This window comes from Nomascus leucogenys, chromosome 18, assembly GCF_006542625.1.
Source record: "Nomascus leucogenys isolate Asia chromosome 18, Asia_NLE_v1, whole genome shotgun sequence".
Lineage (NCBI taxonomy): Eukaryota > Metazoa > Chordata > Mammalia > Primates > Hylobatidae > Nomascus > Nomascus leucogenys.
In genome coordinates this window covers 75,488,015-75,510,236 of record NC_044398.1, presented here as the reverse complement: position 1 = coordinate 75,510,236, position 22,222 = coordinate 75,488,015, and the positions used below count along the sequence as shown (strand labels likewise).

At 35.2% G+C, this 22,222-nt stretch overlaps 1 protein-coding gene across 1 annotated transcript in view; it reads left to right on the top strand.

Moving 5' to 3' along the window:
- ADAMTS6 (ADAM metallopeptidase with thrombospondin type 1 motif 6) overlaps positions 1-22,222 on the top strand; it is a 335,185-nt gene that overhangs the window by 187,663 nt on the left and 125,300 nt on the right. Inside the window, exons 11-12 of the mRNA XM_003265987.2 lie at positions 1,033-1,174; positions 17,750-17,857. Coding sequence (XP_003266035.1) covers positions 1,033-1,174; positions 17,750-17,857 — 250 coding nt within the window. The remainder of the gene's footprint in view (positions 1-1,032; positions 1,175-17,749; positions 17,858-22,222) is intronic.

Genomic DNA, 22,222 nt, shown 5'->3' with positions numbered 1-22,222 from the left:
TCTTAGTTATCTATAAATGAAAAATTGTACTGTCCTAAATAACAGTTGAGGAACTTCTACTTGTGAAATTATTTTCCTTTGGCAAAGTGGATGGAAAAGATTTGGGAAAAAAAAAAAACACAAGTGCTGGCACAATGGACAAGAATGTTGGAAAAAATTTTTAAATGTTGGCATACGAATTCTTTAAAAATTCTAACTTACTCACATGTGAAATGAAAGTAAAAAAGCATCTGTCCTATTTTATGCACACTGACTAAATAAAAATGAACAATTATATTTAGCAAGGTTTAAAGCTCTTTAAACTAAGGTATTTTGTCTGGGTTTTGGCAACCTTTATGTTATTTGTTCCACTGAATTAAAATATTATGTTTGAGTGCAGGCATAGCTTGAAACGCAGAAATTATACAAAGAAGAGAACATTCTCTTTTCCAATTCTGATGATCCTAGATGAAATATGAAATTTTTGAGAGACTAAACACTTCTAATATATTTGAGAGGAAAACTTTGGTCGTTGGCCTCATCTGTCATTCAACCCATTTATTAGTGAAATATTTCAAGAACCTATGGACATGCCTTAACATAACATCTATTGTTCTGCCCAAGGTGGAACTATATAAATTAGGTCTTTAAGGATTACAACCATAATTTTTTTTTTAAATTTTCTGCATTTCATGTTTTTAATTCTACTACCAGATGTGGTTATATTTTCAATAAAAACAAACAAGAAGCTTAGAGCAATATGAAATTCTGTTTTGATTCCTTGAGAAATTAGTTTAAATCAAGGCCAACGTGACATTTTCAGATTGTTGTCTGAAATGATTTTATTGTGTCTTGGTGCTGAAATGAATTATTTGGAGCTCTTATTCAGGTTTCAGTAAAGCTATTCTGTTCTGCCATGTGATTATTTATTGGGAGAATGTATTGTTTTTCATTCATCAAGTTATTAAAACAAAGCTCAACACATGGTTTCATAATTGTGACTGAAATAGTCCATAGAGTACCTAATTTCCTTTGATCCTTTATGTTGAACAGTTCAGGCCGTGGTACTTGCCTTGATAATGAGCCTCCCAAGCGTGACTTTCTTTATCCAGCTGTGGCCCCAGGTCAGGTGTATGATGCTGATGAGCAATGTCGTTTCCAGTATGGAGCAACTTCCCGCCAATGTAAATATGGGGTAAGAAGTCTTCATCCTTATGTTTCGTCATTTATATGTGTTCTTCCATGACACAGACGTTAAGATGGAATTATGATGAATGTCGGTTCCCTCTAGTAATATCTTTAATTTAAATATGGCTTTTGACACTGCAGTTTTTCTGATATCATATGTACAATATTTTTTCTAAATGTTTCAATAATCCTAAGTTAAGCACATTACAGATTTCTTGTGAGGGATGCAGGTAGAATTTTAGTAATTCTTAATGTGTTTTTTCTTTAAATCTTGAATTTATGATGCCAACTTTATTTCATCTTTTGGAATGTTATGGCTTTAAAATCCCTCTGCCACTTTTCTGATACTCTTGTAATTGAGCTAAATTAGGGCATTTTTACATTAGCTAGACAGCTTTACTTTTATTCATACTTGATAGTACTAAGTCACTTCATGTTGCTTCATCCACTGCCCACATTCCAGCACCACAACCAAGCAGGAACAAGATGACATTAGCTCAAGTAGTGAAACAGGGAAAATTGCTATGGAAGAAAAAAAATGTAGGCATCATAATTTACTCTGCATGTCTGCCTTAAAAATGTCACAGTGTCTACATCAGAAAATGAATAAAATTCTTTTTAAGTTTCATAGAGCAAGATTTTAGTGGATATGTGCTTATTAAGAACACAATATAAGCATAGTGAATGAAAAAATTGGTTTTTAATATGTCAAATTGCTTACCAAAAAAATTCAGATTTAAAAAATAAGTTGAAATCCTGGATTTCTTTTTTTTTCTTTTTTTCTTTTCTTTTTTTTTTTTGAGACAGAGTCTCGCTCTGTTGCCCACGCTGGAGTGCAGTGGTGCAATCTTGGCTCACTGTAACCTCTGTCTCCTAGGTTCAAGCAATTCTCCTGCCTCAGTCTCCTGAGTAGCTGGGAATACAGGCGTGCACCATCATGCCCGGCTGATTTTTGTATTTTTAGTAGAGACGGGGTTTCGCCATGTTGGCCAGGCTGGTCTCGAACTCCTGGCCTCAAGTGATCTGCCCACCTTGGCCTCCCAAAGAGCTAGGATTACAGGCGTGAGCCACTGCGCCCGGCCTGATTTCTATTTTCAGGCAAATAGTCTTTTAAATCCTCTTTTAGAAATAATAATAATTAAGTGTCAGGGTAGTATTGTACTGGATCATTGCACTGTATGTATCCTGTTTGGGTACAGAATAAAGGGAAGTGTTTTCTTAAATATCTCTTGGGTGACAAGTGTATTATTATTATTCTTGTTAGGCTTTAGCAGCATATTTGTGCACTAGATTTAAAGATTGTGTGTGATTATATGATATGTAGAACCTTGTGTAAAACTTTGGCTTATCCTTAATCTTATTTTGTATGGTTCTAGTTTCTTTTGTTCTTAGGTTGTTTGTTTCAATAAAAGTCAGTCGAACTTTAATCATAGTCTTTCTATATATACTTATGGATTAATACGTTGAAATTCATGATCAAATGAACTTAGAAAATTTCTGTTACATTATTCGTATCTATGTCTCATTTCTTTGTTAGCAAGTGAAATAATCTATATTTTTATTTTCTATTGGAAACTGGGTTTTTAACTCCACCTGCAAATTTCTACATTAGATAATTTATATTATCAGTTTTATAGAATCTATGGCTATACGATATAGTCTTTTTCTCTCTCAAATAAATTAATAAAAAATTGACTTAATTCTTCTTGCTATATCTATATATCTAATTCAGTTCAGACTAATTGATTTGAAATGAGATAAAGAATACAAAATTACATATTTTTACTTTATGTTCCTGATATTCTGCTTTTATATTCTTTTTATTTGAGATGGAGTTTTGCTCTGTCACCCAGGCTGGAGTGCAGTGGCACAATTTTGGCTCACTACAACCTCCACTTCCTAGGTTCAAGAGATTCTCTCACCTCAGCCTCTGAATAGCTGGGATTACAGGCACGCACCACCACACCTGGCTGTTTTGTATTTTTAGTAGAGATGGGGTTTCACCATGTTGGCCAGGCTGGTCTTGAACTCCTGACCTCAAGTGATCAGCCCGCCTCGGCCTCCCAAAGTGTTGGGATTACAGGCGTGAGCCACCGTGTGTGGCTTGCCTTTATATTCTTAATATGTTTTGTTTATAAAGACTTCTGTAATAGATAGAAAATAAAATTGGAAAACTTTGAGAAAGACATTAGCATCTTACAGACCTATACAGTTTTAAGTATTTTATCGTGAATCCTTTTCACTTAGATTTGTAGCAAAATAATGGTTTCCCTAGATTCATATACTGTATGAAAATGATTGTGTTATTTTTTTAAGTGCTATATGTTACTAACAAAGTGTATTGAGTCATAATTGATTCTTTACAATCACTCCCACCTCTGAACTTGTGTCAGTTTACACAAATCTACGCTGGTTTATATCTGGCGAATCCCTAAAGTTTTAAACAATTCTAAATACTACTTTGGAAAACAATACTGGCTTCAAAGGTCAGAGTCCAGTGGGTAAGCAAATCATTCTTCAGATGGCAGCTGAAGGGAAAAACAAACCAGCCCTGATTTAGGTAGCTGTCTGAGTATAGCATGCTGAAATGAACATTAAATACGGTTGCTGTAGACTTAGGAGAACATTTTAGAATTTTTGAGAGGGGATACATCTGGTGTTGAAAAATCATGAAATGATTCCCTTTCAACTAGCGGGTCTCTCATGATGTCAGAAAGGATTTTAAAGAACTGCAGAATGGGCCGGGTGTGGTGGCTCACGCCTGTAATCCCACCTCTTTGGGAGGCCGAGGTGGGTGGATCAAGAGGTCAGGAGATCGAGACCATCCTGGCTAACACTGTGAAACCTCATCTCTACTAAAAATACAAAAATTTGCTGGGCGTGGTGGCGCACGCCTGTAGTCTCAGCTACTCAGGAAGCTGAGGCAGGAGAATTGCTTGAACCCGGGAAGTGGAGGTTGCAGTGAGCCGACATAGTGCCACTGCACTCCAATCCAGCCTGGGCTACAGAGGGAGACTCCATCTTAAAAAAAAAAAAAAAAAAAAGAAAGAAAAGAGAAAAAGAAAAAAGAAAAAGAAAAGAACTACCAAAGGATCTATACTGCAGAAGTGATCAGCTTTCCATCTCTTTCACTTGGCCATGAAGTAGTCATTGCTGGGTTACCAATGATTACATCTGTAGTTATGAAAAATCCTGCCTGAATTCTTAGTGAGTAGGTTCATTAATATACATGTTAGTTATGTTTGGAAATTTACATGAAAATTTTTCTGTTTTATTTTACTCAGGGCAACATTTTTCACTATTATTCTTGCATATCATCTTTTCTTATTTTTCAAGTGTTCTTAAATTCCTATAGAAGTTGTGAGGAGGTTGTAATGGCTATAAATACAAAGAACAAAACAGTACAGTACAATATACAGAATAATATAGTTCTATAATGCAGTATCCTATAAATGATATATAGTTTCTGGTATTTGTGTAGTGACTTTTTTCTGAGCTACTTCAGATTGAGTTGATAAAAATCATAATTATTGGCCAGGCGCGGTAGCTCACGCCTGTAATCCCAGCACTTTGGGAGCCTGAGGCAGGTGGATCACCTGAGGTTGGGAGTTCGAGACCAGCCTGACCAACTTGGAGAAACCCTGTCTCTACTGAAAATACAAAATTAGCCAGTTGTGGTGGCACATGCCTGTAATCTCAGCTACTCAGGAGGCTGAGGCTGGAGAAGGGCTTGAACCCAGAAGGTGGGGGTTGCAGTGAGCTGAGATCGTGCCACTGCACTCCAGCCTGGGCAACAAGAGCAAAACTCCATCTCAAAAAACAAACAAACAAACCATAATTATTATATAATATTTTATAGGTGAGGAAACTAAAAATACAGAATGTGATATACCTACTCCAAAGTAAATAAATAAATAAATAAATAAATAAAGTCCTAATTGATGTCAGTTCTGTTTTCTATTAGGAATAGTAATTATGTTAATGAAACACAGGTAGCAGATGTATTTTGTTTCACAAGACACTTGTTACTAATTTTTATCAGCTAATGTCTGTTACTAAAAATATTCTCAAAAGTCCCTGTATTGTCCCAGTCTTTTTTGGGAGAGGTGGTCGGGAGACCTTCTCTGAAGTCATTTTTTAGGATCATAAGTTATCAGATGTCTGAAACTCTTGAGTCCTGGAATTGAGTGAATTTCTTTTCTTTTACCTTATATAAAAAGATAGGATGTCTTCAAGGTAAAATACAAGTATAGACAAGTAACCTGCAAAGCTAGGTTCTTACTAGATCATCTGAAAATATCTGCTAGCTCTGTTGTAGGTTTCTAAGGGGCCTTGGATGATTCCTGGATGAAAATACATTGCAAATAAAACAGCAGTATCAGTATGTCCAAGAAATGTTTCTTTGCCTTTTTAGAGTAATAAGCTCTTTCCTGTAAAACTCTGGAGAATCTGTTGTCTCTTCCATTTTCCATTAATCTCCTCTTTTTTATTAGAAAAGAATTACAAAAACTGAATTACCAAAAAGCATACTGCAGTAATAACAATAAGTTTGAACGTAGGAAGGAAGTCACTAATGAGCCTATATGATGTAGGGGCCGTGGGTAGTCTTTTGACTGCTTCCCAAAAAGCATAGATTAATTCAAGGCTCAGCCTCAGCTTTAGCTCTTTATTTCTTTATTCTGTCACTTAAATCATATCTCAAATATTGTTTTCCAGTACACTTAATGGTTCAGTATAGGTTAACAATATCCAGTACATAATTTACTGTTAATTATTAAGAGGTGATTGTTCATCTACAGGTAGATTTAAGACCGCAAAATCAAAGAAACTTTATAGACATCATAGCTTTGTTTATTTATGGGAAATTTTTATTGTCTATGAAGTTTGTCACTGTTTACATGGACTTAAGTGTTCGCACGTAAATGCATAAATAGTGTGTTGTACATGTTACTGCTTATTTTACATGTAGAACTGAAGAATGTTTTATCAGTAGGCCATATATCCTGAACCATAAATGGGAACACATGATCTAATACATGGTGTCATGATGGATGGAACAGCATATTTTTATCAGAATATTTTAAATTAAAAAAATGTTCACCATAAACTATTACTATGACCTAAAATTGACCATTAATAGATTTTACTCAGTTTTGGACACTTTTTTTCAGTGAACAGCAGCCAGGTTGTTCTTGTAAACTTCAGATAACAGAAAGGTATGACAAGCATGCAAATTGTCTTTTATTTACCTGGCACATGACATTCAATAAATGTTTTCATTTCCTCTATGAATCTCTGTCATCCGTGATAACATTTCAGTATAGCTGATAATGCTGGTACTGCTTTAGGAGAATCTGAACCTTTTGTACTTTGGGGAGCATGTTAAAATATTCCAAGGCACATATACTGACTCAATTTCACTCTTCAGTCTTAGCTCAAATGCCAGTTTCTCTTCAGACAGGCCTTCTGATTATTCGCTATTAAAAAGGCTTTCCTCAGTTACTCTGTTTCACATTATACTGTTTATTTCTTTCATAGCACTTTTAAAAATCCATAATCATGTTGCTTATTTGGTTACTTATTAAGTATGATCATGTAAATGAGGCCTTTTCTAACAACATTACTTAATATTGTACATCCACGTACACACACAGACACACACACACACACACACACTTCCTATCATTTTCCTTGTCTTATATTTCTCCTTAACATTTATCATTTCCTGACATACTATCTGTTTTACTTGTTTATCTTGCGTATTACTACTTTCCCCCCTAGGAAGTATTTTCCTTGGGGGCAGATATTTTGTCTTATTCACAGCTGTATCCCCAGTGACTAGAACAGTGCCTGGCTCATGGTAGGTGCTCAGTTAATATTTGTCAAATGAATGAGCTGATAATTATAATGGGAGTGTAATTGCCATGAGGGGAAGGATTCCACCTGACTTGTTTATGGCTATTTGTGTAGTGACTAGCTCAATGCCTGGCTCATATGGGAACTCAATAAATATTTGATAAGTAGATGAGTGAGAAGAGTTATCTGGTGAAGAGTGGAGAGAGGACCGTTGTGAAGACCCTGAGCCTGTGTATTTGAAGAGCTGAGAGAAAGCCACTGTGCCCAGTGCTCTCAAATAAACACCACACAAAAGAAACAGGAGAAAAAGGTAGAAGCCAAGTGTAACTGCACCTTATAGGCCACGTTAAGTTTTTATCTTAAAAGCAGCGAGATGCCAGAAAATAACATAATGTCTAAGGCATATTATGTCTTAGGAAACAAATGTAATTCTGTAATCTGGAAAACCCATGTTAGAAAGTTAAAGGCTTTTGTAAAGTGATCTGTGGTGTCCTCTTTTCCCTTTTCTCTTGCCCTCCAAACACACCCTACGCAGAGTACTAAAACAGCTCTGCCACTAATAATTCTCAGTGTAGCAATGTCCTTACTTTTCTAGGTAAATATAGAATTTACTCTTTTTATACTAGAGGGTGCTCATAACTCTGAAATGAGATGAATGGAGATGTTTGTGTGTAAAGATGTGTGGGCTCCGTAATTTTGATTTAAGATTGCAGAATCCCAGTGTGTTGTAGTGGAAACATAAAATAACTTATAAAAAGAGAATATGACATAACTTTAAGACTTCACATTAATTTTTACTCTTTCCAGTGGAAATATATTTGTGGCCATTGTTATATTTTACTTACAGATCACCAAACTTGAAAGTTTTCTCTTCTACTTACCTCAATTAGATGATTGATAGAATAATCTACAAGTGGTTGAGTACCATATTTGTTCCAAACTTTAAGTGATAAGAGACTTTTAGGATTTAATATTAGAAATGAATATCAAAAGAGTAAATATAGATATAAATTTGGATTTATTAATTTATAATAAGAAATCTAGCCACATAGTTTATATTCATTCAATTCTATTGAAATCTGCATATTTTCTCACCGAAACAAACCTACCCGGTAGGCCAATTTATTACTGAAAAATTATTCAGTAAGCACTGAATAAAAATATGGGGTAGTGCATAGATTATTTTCTTAATATATTAATTAATAACTATAATAATAATGCCATCAAGCTCTGCCTACCTGAATATAGCTCTTTGATGTCAGGGTAACTGCTAGAGACAAGATAGTTGAGTTCTCTGATCAGGGTATCCTTTCCCTGGAGAGTATTTAATAAAAACCCACATACTTTGTCTCTCAGACTCATGCTTATTCCCTTTTGTTTATTTCATTATTTTATCACCACCAATTAAATAAGATTCAGTTATTATTGCATTGTTATTGAGAATCATTCTTTCATATAATTGTATGTTAGTTGTACGAGTCTTTTGGGGATATCACTGGCCACCTATGCAACTTTTTTAAGAGATACAGACAACTTGGGAGAGGATAGCGGGGAAATACTGAGAAGTACATATAAGGGAATGAGAAAATGAGTTTGAGTAGCCTGTAAAAAAGAAAGCTAAATGTTGGCCTCAAAAACCATTTTCTGGTTTTGGAACACTTATTACAGTTTGATTGCTGGTAACAAATTGTTCTGCTTCCCTACCAAGAGCATAAAATATCCCACAGTTGTCTTAATTTTTACAGCTGGAAGGTTGTAGATTAGGTATTAGGAAGAATTTCAAGTTATTAAATATTGGAATGTTAAACTGAGAAAGATTACAGAATCACACTTTCCTTGAAGATTTTAAGGTGGTATAAATATTCTACAGTGTCATTTTTTACGGGCTTAGGGAATAAAAGGTGTGTAATTATTTTAGCACCTCAATATTCTTTTGAAATCCAAACATGTATTTATCAGGCATATACTTGACAAGAAGTTTATTTGATTTTTTTCTTAAATTCTAAGCTAAAATCATAAGTCCATGATCACTTGTATCTTTAAAGATTACTAGTTTTTACCCTGCCTTTGCTTCTTAGAGGTTTTTCCTTTTCTTTTCTTTTTTTTAACCATTTAGTCAGTTTTGAATACTTTTAAGTTGGTGATTAGTTATATAAACGGGATTTGTGGATTAAGGGTTTTTTTTTAGTTTAGTTTTTGTTTTTTTGCCTTTCTAGGATCTGTTGCACTTAAATTTCCCATTACCCGTAACGTAACAGGATTAAACTATTTAAGGCAAAAATAAGGGTACATTATCCTCTTTCTTCAGATGGCTACTAAACACCTGAAACTAGGCCATAAGGTCACCATATGTTGGTTTTCAATTTTCCTTTGTGTGATCAAATGATAAGTAACCTTTCTAAGCACTGATGCTCCTTCCTGACCTTTAGGGCTCTGCTCTCCCTCTTTACCTTCAGGATCCTTTATTGCAAGCAGCTGTTGAGAGGTGTTACTGATAGGCTAATGTGGACAAAGAGGATGTTTCATATTTAGAATCAAGGACCCAACATGCATAGAATTTAGAGTTTCCCAAGGGCCAAAAGTGTTCGCATGTCTCTTTTTTAGTCTTTAAACTTTATTTAAAAAAAAATTTTAAAGCCAGCCAGCAACTGTAAACCAACAATAAAATCCTAAGCTCCTCAACCAACTGTTAGACCCTTGCCTTCCTTCTTGGCCAAGGATACTCCAAAGTATACCTGAAAATCTAGTTGAGGCCACGATGGGAAGGTGGGGTCAGACATACCTCATTATACCGTCTTCTCTTTGGAAGATAGAGCTGTCCAACATTATCATTAAAACAGAGATCTTAAGATTGATGAAACAGACTCTTTGTAGCAATAAGATACCAAATTCCAATCTGACTCTCGTATAGCATCACATGACGGATAGCAGGCCCGAAAGAAATGGAAGAATTTTACCCTAAAATCTATTTATTTGGCATATGTTGAAGTGGCCCTGTAGAGCTGTCTCTTGTACGGAGAATACACAGTCTGCTGAGAATCCCCTTCCCTTTCCAGGTCTTTTCCCTGATCCAGCAGAGAATTAACTGGGAGTCTGGCACCTTTTTAAGTCTAATAAGAAACATTTACAAACTATTCTCTCTGGGAAGCCTGCTACCTGGAGGCTTCATCTGCATAATAAGAACCTTGATTTTCACAATTCCTTATCCTAACCTAGACATTCTCTTCTATTGATTCCAGGTCTTTAGATAATAACTCTTTCAACCAATTGCCAATCAGAAAATCTTTTACTCCATCTATGACCTGGAACTCCTCACCCCTTAAAACGTATAAAACCAAGGTGTAGCCTGACCACCTTGGGCATATGTTCTTAGGATCTTCTGGGGCCCTGTCATGGGCCATTGATGACTCATATTTGACCTAGAATAAATCTCTTCAAATATTTTACAGAGTTTGACACTTTTTTGCCAACACAATAAAGACACCATTTTCTCTTCACATACTGCTTTCCTTAATGACATAATAATTGTAAAATGATTTTGTACTTTCATGATGTCACCTCCTCCCCTTGTGTAAGCTGCTAATTTTAATTTTCCTCAGTAAATAGAAGAGTTTCTCTTCCCATTTTTTAGTCTGGTTTACCATATATAGTTTCTTAAAAATAATGAAAACATTAGAAAAGGTAATTCTAACATTTTTTAGAAATTATAGTCTTTGTGAAACAATCATTCTATTCTGATCAAAAAAGCCCTATTTTAGTTCTTTACAAGATTATTTTCTGCATATTAGGTAAGTTATTTTACATTAGATGATTACCATAAAACTCTGTTTTCTAAATATACTTTTATTACACAGTTATATTTGTTAATATTTTAAATTATTGTTAATATTTGCAAATAGTGTTGTTCATTTCAAAACTCATGTAAACCGAAAATTGTGAATTGATACTAAAATTTTAAATAAGTAGGAGTATTTTTAAATGTCTTGTTTCTTGGAAGACCATGAAACCCTTTTGTGAAATATGTTAACGGTGTCTTTTTAAAATCCACACACAAGTGTTGATATTACATTTAGAAGTTCCAGTAATAATAATGCATAAGTTGATTCCTAAACTCATATATTGAGTGAAGATGTTATAAATTAGTACATAATAGTTATAATTTGGAGATATTGTCCGTTAAAATCAAAGTAAAAAATAGGGTATTAAGTTTAGTGAGGTTTTATATTTTATTGGAATACAAAAGTAAACCATTACTAATCAGCCTTAATTGGCCAGTGACATTATTCAGTTCTGATATATTTAAGAGAAATGGGAAAGTAGCTTAGGTGTGTGGTGATTATCTGGGACATTGATATCGAACAGAGCTGATTCAAATCTACATCTAGTTAGAATTGAAACAAATTGTTAAATTATTCTGAACCTAAAGTTTCTCACATTTTCTAAAGAGATTACCATGATGAATAAATGAGATACAAATATTAATATGCCTGGCATAGTAGTTGATAGTATACCCTGAAAAAAACATTAATTCCTTTCTTTTATTCCTGTCTACAACATCCCTGCTAAGTGATCATGAAATACCTGCTGAAGTATCTACAGTGATGGGGATTCAGTTTTAGTTCATCATGGTTCACTCTGACTTTTGGAAGATTCTTCTATATATAGAACTGAAATCTGCTTTTACGCACTGATTGAACTGACTTCTTTTCTAGGTTGACCTGCACATTTTTTCCCCAATCATTTATAAAATTGACTTTCTAAACTCTAGGAAAATAGTTCCAGTTTCAACAACAGGACAAATAGTAAACACAAGCATTCCTTCAGGTATGAAAACAAAAATGCTAGATAAAATAAAACTAATAAACTCAACTAAATTTAGTTCATTTAGCTACAACATGTACTTATGTAATCAGAAAGGACATAGGAACAGTTGAGGAATGAGGCCAGTATAATGCACAAGCCTTGTTTTTTTCATGTGTGAATGTTTCCTAGTATATTAATGATTTGAAGTTACCAGGCAAGCTTTCTCATATTTAAAGATATAGTCTATAGCATTAAAGAATCTTAGAAAGGCCTAAAGAAAGGTCTTTTTTTTAATTCAACATGGTGGTTGGCTTAGTGGCTTTATTTCCAAAACACCAAGCTCTCTATTGTAGCCATGAGGGCAGATGAAGAAGGTGTGAAGATACACATCTTTTGTATCATTTGTGTTATAGTTTAAAGGTTGATTGATAAAGCTAAAGTCTGGATCCAATTCTTAATTTTTATGAAAGAGGTCTCTATTGGAGGCAAATGTCCTCAAAAGCCAATGCCTCTAAGAAGGAAGCATTACAAACCACAGAGATTAAGGCTGCAAAGGACCAGCTGATTGGGATGCTGGGAACATATGCCAGCAGAGATTTAACTGTGCAAATGCTTTAATGAGGCAAAAAATGGCTCCCATAAGAAACCGAAGCCCCAGGCTTGTGCCTCACATAAGAACAAAGTAAAACCATATACAGCCTACATGGTGCTGACCCAATAAATCAACATGACAAATTGGTTCAGTGAAAACCTTGGGATGTGTGATAGAAATAAATGAAGGTGCACTTCTACGATTCGAGGCACAGAATACGCAAAGAAAAAATAATATTCACTGAAGATAAGCTTGAATACAAAATAACAAACAACACGAGGAAACAATCCACCATGAAGTTGACAGGTAGGAAGATTAATGACCCAAGAAAAAAAGATAGGGAAATATCTAAGAGAGGTTAAGAAATAGGTGATTGAAATGAGAAGGTCTAATGTAAGTTGAATAGGAGCTTTAGAAGAAAGAACAGGAAAGATACACATTAAAAGAGATAATAACTAATAGTTTTTTAGAATCAAAGAAAGACATAGAAATCAGAGCATGAATCTCAAGTAGATAAATAAAAAGAACACTTAGATATAGTAATGAAGCCCAGGCAGAGTGGCTCATGCCTGTAATCCCAGCACTTTGGGAGGCCGAGGCAGGCAAATCACTTGAGGTCAGGAGCTCGAGACCAGCCTGGCCAATGTGGTGAAACCCTGTCTCTACTAAAAATACAAAAATTAGCCAGGCGTGGTGGCAGGCGCCTGTAATCCCAGCTACTCGGGAGGCTGAGGCAGGAGAATTGCTTGAACCTGGGAGGCAGAGGTTGCAGTGAGCCTAGATTGCACCATTGCACTCTAGCCTGGGTGACAGAACGAGACTATGTCTCAAGGGGGAGGGTGGGGGGGTCTAGAGATAAACTACACGTTAGTTACAGTGTACACTACTCAGGTGAGAGGTGCACTGAAATCTCAAAATTCACCACAATATAATTCATCCATGTAGCAAAAAACCACTTGTACCCCAAACGTTACTGAAATAAAAAATTTTTAGAAAAGTCTTGGGCAGCGGGTCGTTCAGAGACTTTTAGACTTTTGTAGGCAAGGAAAATTTCCTTCTAAAAACTAGCAGACAAGGCTAGAGATGTCAATTCTTAACTTTGCCAGGAAGAAACATTTTCCAAAGCCTGCCATAAGCATACAGACCCTGCCCTTGGGAATTTTACAGTCTACTGTAACACCAATAAAGTAAAAAGATTACAACTTAACAAATAAGGACAGTCCATTAAAATAAAAAGCATTAGTTTTACGGAAAAAAAAACAAACAGTCCAGGCTTGGTATGGTGGCTAACACCTGTAATCCCAACACTTTGGAAGGCTGAGGCAGGAGGATCTCTTGAGCCCAGGAGTTTGAGGTTGCAGTGAGACCTCAAAACAAAATAAAGCAAGCACCTGTTCACATTGACATCATCCTTCTAATTTTGTCAAAGAACATTAAAAACTTTATCATAGAGCAATACCAATCCATGCCATTTAGGCTACATGTCTGACTATAACCTACCTTTTCCTCTGAAGTGCCCATGAATTCTAAGTGATTATTTTTTTTTTTTATAAAACCAACATAATGCCTGGTCATAGCAGATTCTTGATAAATATTCTTGAATGAGTTGGGAAAAAGCTATTACTTTTGTATTGCCACGCATTCTTCCTGACTGATTAGAAGTTGACCCCATAACATTAGAGATTCCAATTCAAATTTCCAGTGTCGTATAACAGAAATGTCCTTTAGCGGGGACTGTGGATAACTTCTCTCTCCTTCCTTAAACCCAGGAGCAAGCACAAAGACCCAAATTTCCCCTACAGAGTCTTCCCAAAACAAAATTTAGGATTATCAAGGGGATTCTAACACACAGGGGCTGATTTGTTAATTCACAGAGGTTATGAAACTAATCTTAATAAATCTTAATTTCTATCAGGATTCATGAGTATGTGAAAGAGAACTAGAGCTAAGCTGGTGGATAGTAAAAAGAAAAAAAGAAAATCATTCTTTCTCACTATACTTCAGCACCTCCTATATTTTATTTAGGGAAATCTGCCTACTATGATGGTTGCCATGCAAATTCCCCAAGAGGCAAACAATTTCAGCATCCATTTAACTTTATTAGAGCCTGGAACCTATGTTAGGCAGCTTATTCAGCAACTAATATGCATGTGCAAATGAAACTGACATACCTATGCAAATATATCATCCATGTTCTAGGATTTAGCAGTTTAGAGAAAGAAGTGTATTTCTGAAAGTGTGGAATTGATCTCAAGTTCATTCAGGAAGTGTACTTCTTGTTTACTTTGTATGAAATGAAATTTTCTTTTTATCTTTCAAGAGAGTATCCTTTAAAAAAAAAAAAGTCTCGGGAAACATTCCTAAATTGGATATCAGTATCTTTCTTATTCAAGTTGAGATTCCAATTGCAAGATCTGTCTGAAAACTCTTCAGAGCCTTCTCCATGACTAGTTCTACATTTTGGGAGTATTCCTCAACATAGAATTCCACTCCCATACTTTAAACAGTGATTTTACTGTAAACAGAGAAGTTAATGTGGTAACAAAATTTGAATCCCCAGGAGCCCACCAGGTAATAAAATGCATTAGAAGTGGGGATCTAGTTTTCAAAATGCATCATTCTCTAAAAGGTAAGAGGGCTCTATTGTGAATCTTCAGATTAAGGTTTTGAAAAAAGTATCTTAAGCACCTGCTACTTTGAGTAGAGATTTTCAAGGCACTTTTGGAAAATAAAGTTTCTGTAACCTGACTAAATTGTGTGTTTTCCTGATAGATGCAATAAGTATCGTCTTTTTCAATAACAGAACTTTCATTGCTTAGTTTTGTCTAAAGTAAACTTTAGGCTTCTTTTACCTTTGTCTAAAGTAAGAATGCAACCTCATAAATATCACAAAAGACCAGGAGTATCATCCAGGACTATGGATGAAAATTTTTCATAATCTCTATAAATGCTCCTCTGTTTTTATGAACACATTTTTCCTTGAATTTGGATAGATTTTTGATATATGGAGCAATATTTCAGAGCCCTTAAATGTTACTCTTACTGCTTTTTAAATATTAAACTACAAGAATATATTAAAGAATATAAACTAAAAAACCATCTTCTTTTTATTTGTTTATTTTATTTTTATTTTACTTATTTATTTATTTTTATTTTACTTTAAGTTCTGGGATACATGTGCAGAACCTGCAGGTTTAAAAACCATCTTCTATAGAAAAAGAATAGAGTAATATAAATAACCTCTTAAAACAAAAACTAAAGCTTTAAAAGAAAAGTGAATTTGTAATATTGGATTATAAACATGAGAACGTTTTATGTTTATGTTATGATCCATAGTACATGATCCCTCTTTCTTTCTCCTTCTTTCTTTTTCTTTCTTTCTTTCTTTCTTTGTCTTTCTCCTTTCTTTCTTCATTTCTCTCTGTCTCTCTCTCTCTTTCTTTCTTTCCCTCCCTCCCTTCCTAACTTCCTTCCTTCCTTTCCCTCCCTGCCTCCCTCTCTCTCTCTCTCTCTCTTTCTTTCTTTCCTTTTTTTTTTTTTTTTTTTTTTTTTTGACACAGAGCCTCATTCTGTGATCCAGGCTAGAGTGCAATGGTGCAATCACAGTTCACTGCAACTTCTAACTCCTGGGCTCAAGCGATCTTCCCACCTTGACCTCCTAAACTGTGGGATTACAGGCATGATCCACTGCGCCTGGCCCATACTCTTCTTTTCTAATATTTTATCTCTCTCTAGGCCACTAGTTCTCCAAATGGAGTTTAAACATTTTTAGGTATTTAAAAGCCTAATAGGACCAGGCGCGGTGGCTCACGCCTGTATTCTCAGCACTTTGGGAGGCCAAGCGGGGGCAGATCACGAGGTCAGGAATTCAAGACCAGCCTGGCCAACATCGTGAAACCCTGTCTCTACTGAAAATACAAAAATTAGCTGGGCATGGTGGCAGGTGCCTGTAGTCCCAGCAACTTGGGAGGCTGAGGCAAGAGAATCGCTTGAACCCAGGAGGTGGAGGTTGCAGTGAGCTGAGATCGTGCCATTGCACTCCAGCCTAGGTGACACAGTGAGACTCTGTCTCAGAAAACAAACAAACAAAAAAAAACCTTAATAGACACTATATGTCTCCTCTCTGCCTGGTAGGAGGCACCCTAAAGAGGAACTCAAAGAGATCCCCTCAATTTGTTATACTCTGTGGGGCACTTCCATTTGTTGGACCAGTTAACTAGTGACATCGATATTTCATTGCCTTAATTCTGATTGTGTTTGTAATGTGAGTTCTTATGTTTTGGGAGTTAAAAGATCAGTTGAGGAATAAAAGCAAAAAGATTAAATGTCATGTTAGTTTACTTTTGCATTTCAGATAATCATATTTTTATTATAAATATATATTATACTAAGTTCTAGCTTAAATTAAAAACTTGTAACATTGGTAATGATGCTAGTTGGTGATTATATATAAAAATAAACTGAAAATTTGAGTATTTTCTTCAAAAGTAAGCTTTTTGGGGGCTGTTGAAACACTTTATATAGGAATAATGTTGGACAGCTTATTTTAAAATCTGATATGTTAACATAGTATTAACAAAAAAGTATTTTATATTGTCAATATTAGAATAAGTGTTGTAATTTTCCTATGCTGAGGTAGGATAATGGAAAATCATAAGAAAGGAGACAGGACAACTCCACACAACATACCCAAAGCATTCTATAAACAGCAGCATTTGTTCAAAACCAAGTTTCCTTTCATGGAGGTAGGCTATATTGATGTACTGAAAATAACGTTGTTAGATTGTGCCTAGGCATATATGAATGTTAAAAATTACTCCAAAATATACTTCAAAATTTAAAAAAATTCATACATTAAATTCCTATCCATTCCATGGTCTATTTTCCTGTTTTAAAATTGTCTTCATTTGAATATTATGGTAGATCTAAGAAGTCATTTTCCTGGCATCTCTTTATTAGTAATTGGTAAGTTTGTACTATTGTATATTCTTGAGTGTAATAAACATATATTTCCTTTCTACATAGTCATTTTTTTCTCCCTAGTCATCTATATTAATGAAATTTCTATACGCTATTGCAAAAAGATCCTAACTAATATTAAAAGCTAAGATATACTTTATCTGCTAAAATAAGAATTATAAAGACAAATAGTTAAATGATACTGCAAGATGTTTCATAAAAACCTCCTCCAAAATCCTCATCTCTGATGCTTCAGCAGCAAAAGGTACCCAGGGTCTCTTGAAAGTAATGCAGAATGACTGTAAGTGTATTTTGTGGAAGAATTGGACACGACTCTATTTCTGATCAACTTGCTTTTGCCTTCTTTCCTAGGAAGTGTGTAGAGAGCTCTGGTGTCTCAGCAAAAGCAACCGCTGTGTCACCAACAGTATTCCAGCAGCTGAGGGGACACTGTGTCAAACTGGGAATATTGAAAAAGGGGTAAGCTCAGTGATTTACTACCTGTTTGACATGTATACAAAAGTGATAAATTGCTTGTGCTGATATTCAACCACTAGGAAGTCATATATTCATTTAAAATCTACCTAAAAATAATTAATTCCTAGAACAATAGGTTAATTATCATACCTTGGTAGCTGCAAATATGCATTATTTAGGAAATTACAGTTGGTAACTATCTTTTAGGTCAGTTTCACCTTTATTTTGGTATATGTATGTTATATTTGTACCAAAAGTAACGCAACAACAGTCTTTTTGTTATGTAATTTAGTCTGTTTACTCATATAACATAGTCTAGTTTTTCTGATAAATAATTCCCCAGAAAATTATGTGACCCAGAAGTAGACTTTATAACTATAGTATTACTAAAGTCACTGTTTTTTTTTTTTTTTTTTTTTCTTTGAGACTGAGTCTCATGGTCTCATTTTGTTGCTCAGGCTATAGTGCAGGGGTACAATCTTGGCTCACTGCAACCTCCACCTCCGGGGTTCAAGCAATCCTCCCACCTCAGCCTCCTAAGTAGCTGGGACTACAGGTACACACCACCACGCCCAGCTAATTTTTGTATTTTTCAGTAGAGACGGGGTTTTGCCATGTTGCCCAGGCTGGTCTCGAACTCCTGGGCTCAAGTGATCTGCCCACCTCAGCCTCCCAAAGTACTGGGACTATAGGCATGAGCCACCACACCCCATCTAAAGTCACTTTTAGATTGCAGTATGAGAGAAGGGACTAGTAGAAAAATAATAATTAAATAATTTATTGAACATAGAAATTAGAGCAAATAATTTTAGAGTCATCAATCTAGTTTTCAAAAATATAATTATTAAGACTTGTTTAAACATGCGTGGCACAGTGGCCCACCCCTGTAGTCCCAGCTAAGTGGGAAGCTCGAGTGGGAGGATCACTCAAGCCTAGAAGTTCGAGTCCATCCTATGCAACAAAGTGAGAGACTCTGTCTCTAAAAAAAGGAAAAACAGCAACAATTGTTGAAACAGATAGTAACAGTTTGTGTACTACTCTTAAAATTTTCTAGGAATTGCTATTTATGTAAATTTAAATTCTAGGATTTATTTCTATAGACTGAATTTGCAATAACTATTACTGTCGTCTGTTCTCAGTTCTGACTTCTTCCATGTTAGCTGGGCTAGTTTCAACAAGGATTATACTGAGTTTCAGCTTGCAATCTGATGTTTAAGTAAAAAAGAATGAAAGCTTTTGGGCAGCTGTCACAGTTTATTAATCCTTGCTGATGGCTTCATTCAGGACCCATGACCTAGTGCCATGTTGATGACTTTTCCATGCTAAGTTTGGAAATGTTGGTAAATTATGCTAAATATATGAATTGATAGGGTAATTTAAAAAGGATTTAGAATCTTTTTTTTTTAGATATTGTAAGTAGCCAATAAAAATACAAAGAAATTCATGCACTACCAAAAAATTCCTTCTCTTTTTTTTCACTGAAGTAATAGAAAATATTAGGAATTGCATTCTTGAAACAACAATCTATATTTACTTTGGAACCAATAATCTTGTCAATTTACCTCAGTCTCTACTTAGAAGAAATACACAACCATAAAGAGGGAGAGTCACAGGGAGAATCTGTTTCTTTATTTGCCACAGTAAACCACTAGTAGTGGCTATCTGAGAACACATAGCTCAGCTCCACCAGTAAATTATATTGTAAATACATATTTAATACCTATCATTTGTGCTTAAAGCAGGGCCATCAAATGTCGTATCTTATAGCATATATGTGCATATATATGATAGAGATGATAAATTTCTTGGAAATTACAATTTGAGGGATAACTAGAAACACTCTCAGACAATTTTAAAGCTAACAGTATTGAATTTAAATTTCAATAAGCAAATAGAGGGGAAATGTAATTTTTTCTTTTTTTTTTTTAGACGGGAGTATAGCTCTGTCACCAGGCTGGAGTGCAGTGGCACTATCTCAGCTCACTGCAACCTTCACCTCCTGGGTTTAAGCAAATCTCCTGCCTGAGTAGCTGGGATTACAGGCACATACCACCATGCCCAGCTAATTTTTGTGTTTTTAGTAGAGATGGAGTTTCACCACGTTGGCCAGGCTTGTCTCCATCTCCTGACCTTGTGATCCGCCCACCTCAGCCTCCCAAAGTGCTGGGATTACAGGTGTGAGCCACCGTGCCCAACCAAATATAATTACTTCTAAGCACAAATAAGAATGATCACAGACAAGAGAAAGTGAATAAAATGGGGCAAAATATATTTGATTTCTAAAGATTCACATTCTTAATCTAGGTTAGTCATCAACTTTTTGGTCCATAAACGCTTTCTTTAAATGAAGTCTATAGAATTCTAATATATATACATTTGAAAAAAATGGAAATGCTCTGGTTTAAAAAGCCTCTTGCCTGCCCTTTACCCTGTCTTTGGACCTTTGCCAGCTTCTGACATACCTCCAAAGGCCTCCATGAAAAACTATTTAAAAACCTTGTAAATATGGCAAAGTTTATATGTCAAGGGGTCATTTATATTCACAACATAAGAGTGTACTATCATAAGGCCAATATAGCAGATATCACTGTCTAAAACTTATCTACAAAACAAATCTTTGTTGTTTTTCCAGAGACCTGGAAGATAGATAAAGTTTTAGGAATGACACTAGTAAGTCTTAAAAAGAATGAATAAATGAATGAAAAAAATACAAATGCAGACTCCTAGAAAGGAAAAGGATAGAGCAGTAAATGGTCCTCAGAATAACCTTATCATTAATTTTGAACTTACGAAGAAGCTTTCAGAAAACTAAATCAGCCTGCATTTTTAAGAAAAAACAAACAAAAAGAACTAGACACGTGAGCCAAACACTTCTTTATTTTTTATCTTTTACTAACTGTATTGACCATATTATCTCTTGTATGAATTTTTGTTGTTAATTTTTGTTATTTTTTTCTCCTGAAGAAGGAAGAATATTTACTGTTGCCAAATGGAGATTTTGCCCTTAGGGCCATAATATTTGGAAAGTAAACCAGACCTCAGAATTTTGACCCAAAGCAAAACAGCCCTGCAAAGAACTAGTGACAAAATTAAAGTGGAATTTTCAATTAATCTAATCAGCTTTCTGTGGTTAGTTTGTATACTTGCCATCTAAAAATAATTGACATCCCAGTAACAATGATGACAAAGATGATGAATATTTAAGAAGTACTTACGGCTGGGCCTGATGGCTTATGCCTGCAGTCCCAGCACTTTGGGAGGCCTAGGTGGGCTGACCATCTTAGGTCAGGAGTTCGAGACTAGCCTGGCCAACATGGTGAAACCCTGTCTCTACTAAAAATACAAAAATTAGCCAGGTGTGGTGGCAGGCACCTGTAGTCCCAGCTACTCAGGAGGCTGAGACAGGAGAATCATTTGAACTCAGGAAGCGGAGGTTGCAGTGAGACAAGATTGCGCACCATTGTACTCCAGCCTGGGCAACAGAGCGAGACTCCATCTCAAAAAAAAAAAAAAAAAAAAAAAAGTACTTAAACTATGCCCAGCACATGTTGCTAAGTGCTTTACAATCATTCTTCTGTTTAATCTTAAGAGAAATCATATGAGGTAGGTACAGTTTTAACTCCATTTTACAGAAGAGAAAAATAAGGCTTACTAGCCCTAAATTGAACAGTAATTTAATGGCATAGCTGACATTTCAGCCCAGGTCTTTCTAATTTCAGAGTTGAAATCTTTGCCTCTCTATGCTGGCTCTAATTTTACTTTATCTTCACATGAGAAATTTTGCAAAGTAAAAAAGCAATTTTTCATTGTCACAGGAATCAAGTGGGTCACTAAGCCTAATCTAGGTGGTGACAATGTAATTCGCCCTTTAGTACTAAATAGATTTTTCATTTTCTACTTGTAAGCAGTATCTCCTTTTAGGAATCACAATAAGAAAGAAATGTGAGTAGAACATTGAGCTAAGCATATATGATTGTGTGACAATTGGTAAAATAATGAATCTCTAAAATGGGAGACAACCAATTTCTATATATTTCATAGAGATAATATGAGGATAGAATTAGATAATATTTCAGTGAGCTTTTTGCAGGCCTCCTCAGAGGGAAAGTGCTAACATATTACTAGAGTATCATCAATACTTTTGATTATCATTTGCCAACCTTAGATGATGGTGGGCAGAAAATTCTTTGGCAGACTGCCTTAGCTGGCAGTAGAGAGTATAAGCATGAGTTTGTGTGTCTCCGAGAAATGGATGAAATATTCACAACCTCTGATCTTAACTCTGAGTTTCAAAACTACTCTCACCAGAAGGAACAAGAAAGAACCTATACACTGTCTAGCCAGCAGAATAAAACCAAAGCTGCTCAC